Source organism: Tupaia chinensis, unplaced genomic scaffold (assembly GCF_000334495.1).
Source record: "Tupaia chinensis unplaced genomic scaffold, TupChi_1.0 Scaffold000054_1, whole genome shotgun sequence".
Lineage (NCBI taxonomy): Eukaryota > Metazoa > Chordata > Mammalia > Scandentia > Tupaiidae > Tupaia > Tupaia belangeri.
In genome coordinates this window covers 5,547,089-5,555,200 of record NW_006159512.1, presented here as the reverse complement: position 1 = coordinate 5,555,200, position 8,112 = coordinate 5,547,089, and the positions used below count along the sequence as shown (strand labels likewise).

The window sequence follows — 8,112 nt, the reverse complement described above, 5'->3', positions numbered from 1 at the left end:
TATATATATATATATATATACATATATATATATATATATATATATACACATATATATATGTGTGTGTGTGTGTGTGTGTGTGTGTGTGTTTGCAGTAATTTTTAAGTTTATGTTTTTCCATGAAAGAGAAAGAAAGAAAGTGGTAAGGGTACTCCCAACGGCTCTCCAGGCTGTGATCCACTCTGACCTCAGATGGCCTGGGCCTGGATCACAGGTAGGTATTTGTATCTGGCATGTTCAGGGAGATCCTGGGACATGAACCCATGGCATTTCCTGTATGGGTTCAGTCACATTAGCACTGCCTCTTCATCGGGCTTGCTAGCCAATGTTAGATGTTAGATGTCAAATGCTGTACTAAGCACTGTTCATACATTATTTCATTTACTCCTCAAGCAATTCTTACAAGGGAAATGTTATTAACTTAATCAGACAAATGGGTAAACTGAACCCTAGACTTTCACTTGTCCCAGTCAAGTTCCAGTTATCCTCAATGAGGCATTTGAACTTTGCAGCAAGTAGATCTGAGTTCAAATCCTGACCCAACACTTACAGATGAATGACCTTGATGTTTTTATATCAGTACTGTAAAGTCAGGGGTCCTGTCCAGACTTAAAATGTCTTTGATGTTCAACCTGATTTTACAGTAGATGTCATTAAGCAAAAAGCAAACAACTGAGCCATCCTATGTATAAAAATGATGCATATTTGCCAGAAAAGATTAAGGAAATTCCACACATGCTCTTTTAATTAATATTCCTAGCAGCCTCCGAATTAAACCTATAACTAAGGAAAGGCTGGGATTCAGTACAGATAAGATCCTTGACTCCTGGGTGGCTGAGAACTGGGGAGAATTAAATAAAGTGGGTAGTGAATGAATTAGTGCTAGTAAGTGTGGTGCAGATTCCAGGAGACACACTGGAATCCAGAAGAATCTGTGGGCTCAGGAATTTTTAGGAAGTTTCAAGAAGAGATTGAAATATTGGAGAATGTAAAGGTAGAGTAGATGCAGGAAAAGAGTAGTATCAGAAGCTGAGTGGAAGATGGTAATGGTTGCAGATTCCACCCTAACACCAGGACACCCTGTGTTTCATTTGTACAGGCAAGCCCACGGGGTATGGCTCCAGCAGTCGGAGGGCACCTCAGACAGGCATTGTGGATGAATGTTGCTTCCGGAGCTGTGATCTGCGGAGGCTAGAGATGTACTGTGCACCCCTCAAGCCGGCCAAATCAGCTCGCTCAGTCCGTGCCCAGCGCCACACCGACATGCCCAAGACCCAGAAGGTAAGCCTACCCCAGAGGATCCAGCCATCCTCAAGCAATTTCTATTTTAAATGTGTGGGTGGGACAAACAGAAATTCTGCCCCATAATCTCCTGGCTTACAGGTAGAAAACCTCCAATCTCACCAAAGGGATGAATTACATGCTCATACCTTTGGCCATTCAACATTGCAAATTATCCCTTTCACTGCTCTGGGCAATCTGACAACTAGAAAATGGTGACTAAACATGGGCTTTGGAATCAGACAAAACTGATATTCTAACTTCATCACCCACCACTTAAAGGTCCTTGGTCAAATATTGTTACCTATCCAAATCTTAGTTTCATTGGTAAAATGGGGCTAATGATAATTTCTACCACATCTAGTTGTTATAAAAATTAAGTTAATGCATAAGATACTTTTCATGTGCATGCACAAAGTAACTATTGGACAAGTATTAAGGTTTGTCATCATTTTAATTAATTTAAAAAGCACTTAAACTTTGGGATTTGAATAGTGCGAAGAAAAATGACACTCTAAATAGAAACTATTTGAAATTTACTCAGTGGCCAACATAATTAAAGAAAAACATTTAAAATAGAAATGTTGAGTTTAACTGTAAGAACACCTTCTTTCTAAAGAGCAAAATCTGCAAGCATCTTTTTCTAAGAGCTAGACCATAGACAAACTTTAGAGGTACCATTTATGCTATCCAAAGTATACATAGCAGACCTAGCCACAGCAGCACATGCTTCTAAGACCCTGTGCTCTTCTGTAATCACATGGGAGGCCTAGGTTCAATTTCCAGTCCAACATAAAGGCTACACACAGTTTTTTTCTTATGTGCCTGTAATCTCAGTGAGTCAGATAGACTGAGGCCCAAGGTTACTAGCTCAAGGCAGGACTAAGCAACATAGTAAGATTCTATCTAAAAAACAAAAACAAGAAAAAAAGATGTATATAAAATATCTGCTGCATGTTAGTTGTTTGACAGATTTTTAATAAATGAGGGAATTAATGGATGGGCACATAAATATAAGGAGTCAACTAAAATTTAGTAATGAATTAGAAAGAATGAGAACTATAAAGACAATGAAAGAAGTAAGAGAGAAAGCAAGTTATATGAGTAAGGAAAGAAAGAGCTCTCATTTAGGTCTCCTTGGACTCTGTTGAGATAAAAATTCCAATGTGTGCTTTCAATTTTTGGAGCCACAACTAACAAAATGCAAAAAGCACAAGATGGCAGACCAAGAAGCTCACACTAACACTTTGGCTTCGTCCTGGTCCTAAACCAGAGGTGGAGCTGGAGAGGACCATGGTGGCTTAGTGGAGCCACCTCGAAGAATGGAAGAAGACTGAGCAGAACTCAGTGTGCACAGAACACGGTGCCAATGGTGAGCCAGAGAGCAAGGACAACAAAAGAGACTTTTAGATGTCTATGGCAGAAAAGTGTGATGGAAAGGGCAAAGCAGGTTACTTTTTTTTTTCTCTTTCCAGGTAACCAGGAATTGCCTCTCAATTTCTAGTTAAGTATGGGGTGGTTTTCAGAGATGAATCCTAAAGTTCTAGAATATATGACTTAGATAGAGCCCCTTCTCCACTGCCCATGCTGCCTCCCACATGTAGCCCAGATGTTCTGGATAGACTCAAAGGCTCTGTCTTCAGGGATGCTGTAGGAACCACCTATTCTCAATGAAATTATTTTTGTGATGTTTACAGTCTCAGCACACATCTACCAACAAGAAAACGAAGTCTCAGAGGAAAAGGAAAGGTGGGTCAAAGGAATACCCAGGAGGGAAACAGAAGGAGGGGATGAAAGCAAGTCAGCAGATCAGAGGAAAGAAGAAAGAGCAGAGAAGGGAGACTGGAGCTAGAAACTCTGAATGCAGAGGCGAGAAAGGAAAATGGAGGCGAGAACAACTAAGCAGACACGGGCAAGGATGAGGAGAGAGGAACAGACAGCAACACAGATGAGCAGGAAATGCTATAGAGAACATGAAAAAACGTAGGCCTGGTGGAGCTAGATGATGCATGTGGCGGAAGTAGAGTAACCTGTCATAAAATGAGGCTAAGGAATGTGTAAAAAATGGAAAAGAAAAATCTAATGTCTAAGAAAGCCCAAGGAAAGATAGTGCCCAATAATGAAAACAAAAAGACCAAAAATTATTAAAAGAGGCAAACACAGCACATTATTTCCTCCCTCCTCCAAATTAGAGTAAGAGAATTCAGACTTTAAAAAAAAGAAAAGAAAACCCAAGATTTTCATAGGTATTTTAAAATTTTGTATGAATCTGTTATAAAGAAATTGACTATGTCAATATATGTTCAGAGTTAAACATTAGCCCAAAATTCTCAGCAAGACTGAATTGTGTCATAGAAGTTCCCAGATTCCCTTTCCTACGATATCATTGGAGGCTACGTTTCTTAGTCAAGTCCAAGGTTTAGGACAAAGGGCATCCAATATTTGCCTAAAAACTGGGAAGACCTATGAGGTAACTTTTGAGAGGAGGTAAATGAACTTCCTCTTTTTTTCTTTCTTTCTTTTTTTTTTTTTCACTTTGGTATCAGGTACAAAAGATGTATCAGTCTGTTAAGGCTGTCATAACAAAATACCACAGCCTGGATGGCTTAAACCACAGAAATGACTGTCTCAGAGCTCTAAAGACTAGATGGTAAAAGAATCAAGGTCTTGGTCCTTCTGAGGGCCATGGTGAAGGATTTGTTGCAGGCATGCCTCTCTCCTTGACTTGTAGATAGCTTCCGTCTCCTCGCCCAGGTCTTTACATTGTCTTCCCTCCAGATATACCTCCACGCCAAAATATCCTCATTGTACACAGACACAAGTCAGATTACTTTAGGGTCCATCCTGATGACCTCATTTTGACTAAAGTATCTCTGTAAAGATCTTCCTTCCAAATACAGTCCAATTTTGAGGTACTTGACGTTAAGACTTCAACATATGAATTTGAGGGGAAGAAGATACAATTCAGCCCATAACAATATTTTTGATGTCTGACTATTCCTTTGATGTTACATCTGGAAAACTCTCTCTCTCCCTCCCTCTGATGCACAGATCTAGATTTCTATATCTGAAATTCTATTCATTTCTGCTCCATAAAATGTCTATGAATGTGTTATATTAGAACTGGAAGAAGCCTCAGAAATGATTTGGTTCAATCTCTTCATTTTTAAAGACCAGGACTCTGAGATTCAGAAATGAATAAAGATGTACCTGAATTTTGTTCTATTTTTGTTTCTTCATTTTGTTTTGTTTTTGTAGAGGTTTTTGCCTTAGGGTGCATGCACTCATTGTGAGACAGAAGGAAAGTGAGAAATCATCCCTAGGGAGGATGGCCATGCCTATATAATCCCCTTCTCCTCTGTTATCTTCCCAGGATCTTGGGCATGTGTATACACATGCCCAGCAAGAGTTTCAAGCCACCAAGTTGAGGACACAAACCATGAGTGGCCGTGTGGGAGTCCAGTGATGTAACCTCTATGCCATCTGCTGGCCCCATGTGTCTGAGTTCTAAGCTATTCTCCTCTGGCCACCAGACAACAGCATTAAAGTCAGTAGACTACAAAAAAATTCCAAAAGGGAAAGAAGGGATAGAACATGGTCACATAATGTCTCCTTGATTTAATATTTTTCTGACAGAAAGTAGTGAATGAGAACAAGAGTGCTGGATTTCCCTAAGGATAGTAAAAATCTAAGTAGAATCCCAGAATTAGGTCTTAGAGATTGTCTCCTTCAGTTCCCTTGAGTTGTTTCATAAAATTAGGGTTTTTATAGATAATAAGGCTAAAGTGTCTCAAGACCCTTTCAAATTATGAATTTCAAGAGCTGAGGATACAAGAGAGGCATGCTTAGCCAAAGAAATTATAACATTTGCAGTAAGAAGATGACAAAATCAAGAAGTATTTCATCCATGTAGCCTACTTTGAAGATGTCATGGTATAAAGGAACCTCCTTTCCGCCTGTCCTCGTGCCCCTGTGAAGCTTTCTACTCCAGGATCACCCTTTCTCCACGGTTCACTGGAAATCCCAAAACCCTCAAATATAATGGAGGTGATCAAGGCTCAATCTGGAAGGAAAAAATCAGAAGCAAAGCAAAGACCCTGATGGGAGCCAAGTCACTGCTGCTGTGGTTACAAAATGGAATGCTGGCTTATCAGAGCAGACAAAAATGGGGACAGTGCCTGAGTCTATCTGGCCATTCACCTTATTTAGGAGATACTGTTTCCTCCCACTAAGATATCCAAACTCTGGAACTGGCTTTAGACACAAGTCAATATCAGCTACAACCATCACTTCAGAGTAACTTCCAAACACAGATGGCTCTTCAAGGAATAACAATTCTTCAAAAGAATTGGAAATTCATGTCCTATGGAAATGTTTGGGTAAACTATAGTTATATCCAATTCTAATTCATTCAAGAGGAATTAACCAGAGGCTTAAAAGGAAGAGCAATAGAATTTTCCAGTTAAAGAATGTTTAAGCCCAGATTATGCATTAAAACATACTTTAAAAATTTTTTTAAGATTATTTTATTCAACTATATTTCTTTATTTATTTTAATTTGACCAAAGAGGGAGAGAGTGAGAGAGAGAGGAAAAAAAGGTGAGAAAGAAAGCTGCCATATCTGAGACTCAAACCACAGTCAACCATGTGGGAATCCAGCACCTTTAACCACCACACCACCTGCTGGCCCAAAACACAAATTTATTTTTGAATTGGGTTTTAGCAACTCTAAATTGATTATCTTGAATGTCTGCGTGAGCTTACCAAACAATATGAACTAAGAAATCAGGAAGAATCTTTTATTGTCTTTCTATCCTCTCTTTCTAGAATCAACACTCAAGTACCTGGTGATACATGGCATATAATGGTAGATGGATGGATAGGTGGTCAGATGGACAAATTAGTGATATAGGCAAATGAATAGTGATAGAAAAACAGACCATAAAAATAAGTTGCATTGCTGAGATATAATGATTCCTCTCATCCCACATAGGACAGTGAGGCAAATATAGAATTAAAAAGCAAAGGAGTTAGGGTCACACAATTCTTGCATGTTTGGATTTTCCTTTTGTAGCCTAAATTTACATTTTTCAAGGACCTACTGCTATGCAGATGGCAATTAGTACTTATAGTGAATGTAATATGCCTTTTATTCCCCTCTATGTTTTCTTGAAATAGGCAAAGTATTAATCATCCTTTAAAATTTAAATGTTTTATCTTCATCTGTGTCTCTTAGAGCAAAATGACAATGTGTGTAAAACTAAATAGAATATGTATGGAATCATAATCCAGAAATAAACAGTTGAAAAGTATTTTTTAGTGAGCATTTGCAATGTGCAAACCTCTTCTTGACACAAAGGAAAGTTATAAGCGTTAAAGACACAATAAAATATAGTTATTAGTGTCAGGATGCCTGAGTTCAAATTCTGTTTCTCTCTTACTTATTAGCTGTTGTGCTTTGGGCAAATCATATAATGTACCTGTGCTTCAGTTTCCTCATTGTCAAATGAGGGCAACAACTGAATATATCCTACACAATTTTTCAGATTTATTGAGATTATATATATATATATATATATATATAGAGAGAGAGATTATCGTGCTTAAGACAGTTTCTGGCACGTAATAAGCACTATGAAAGTTTTAGTTAATACCATTTTTTTAAAAGAATGATTTACTTAATTTTTTATTTATTCATTCATTTATTTTAATTTGACCAGAGAGAGACATACTCAGAGAGAGAAAGAGAGAGAGAGAGTGAGAAAGTGAGAAAGCAAGCCACCAAGTCCAAAACTAGAACTGTGGTCGGCCATGTGGGAGTGTTCAGTGCCTTAACCACCATGCGACCCGCTGGTCCCCTAGTTAAAACCATTTTATGTTGTTCTTAAAAATGGAGCCATGTGAAAGAATTATTACCCCTGGATCTATGGGTAATTCCAACTTAAATGGTAGCTCGGTTCTCCTTCGTTAAGAACCATTAACTTTCATATTAGGGTCATACAGTGAGCTTTCAGAAAACCACCATTGTTCTCAACTAGTTAAAATCAAATGTAATATGTGTTTTCATTTCATGGTGCCTGGGGAAAATTTAATTGTAGCATGAACTCCAGCTTTTGCTAGTCTTAAGTAAAATAGCCAAAATAAATAAAAATGTGAGATATTTCCGGGCTCACACAGCTTCCGGAACACTTCAGTTTCTATGTTTGCCAATCCAATGCCTTTCACAACCATTTAATCTTTCAAATACCTCTTGAAAACAAAACTTCATACAACTTCAAATGTGCGTGCTGCTTGGATGTAAGGGTGGAAAGAGAGGCAAAGAAATGAGTTCCTAAAGAGCAACACCTCTTTTATCTCCTTCATCCCCTAGCCACCTCCCTCCCACCTGAGGGAAACAATGGTTTCTTTATTATATTTATTTATATATATATATGTGTGTGTGTGTGTGTGTATAGGAAAGGTTTCTGTTATAGGGTACGTGCGCTCACCAGAAAGAGCGACAGAGAGAGACAGAAAGCGAGAAACTCCAGTGAGGATGGCCACGCCACAATCCCTTCTCCTCCATTCTCCACTCAGGATCTTGGGCATGCATGCACACATGCCTGGTGTGAGTTTAAGCCTCTGAGTTTGGGACTCAAACTGTGGTTGACTACTTGGGAGTTCAGCAACATAGCCATTATGCCAACTGCTGGTCCCATATTATTCAATATTTTTAGATTTAATTACTGTAGATCCTTATAGTGCACATAATGATTTTTTTCCGGCATGAATATATTGCATATTAGGTAATAAATCTTGCATTTTCTCAAGTCCATTTGTATCCATAGGGCA

General features: G+C 38.5%; 1 protein-coding gene across 5 annotated transcripts in view; it reads left to right on the top strand.

Moving 5' to 3' along the window:
* IGF1 (insulin like growth factor 1) overlaps nucleotides 1–8,112 on the top strand; it is an 86,725-nt gene that overhangs the window by 60,688 nt on the left and 17,925 nt on the right. For 3 of the 5 annotated variants that reach the window (XM_006141400.3, XM_027775756.1, XM_006141402.3), the window contains exons 3-4: nucleotides 1,100–1,281; nucleotides 2,979–3,030. In XM_006141400.3, coding sequence (XP_006141462.1) covers nucleotides 1,100–1,281; nucleotides 2,979–3,030 — 234 coding nt within the window. The remainder of the gene's footprint in view (nucleotides 1–1,099; nucleotides 1,282–2,978; nucleotides 3,031–8,112) is intronic. The other 2 variants (XM_006141401.3, XM_006141403.3) reach the window with 1 other exon arrangement.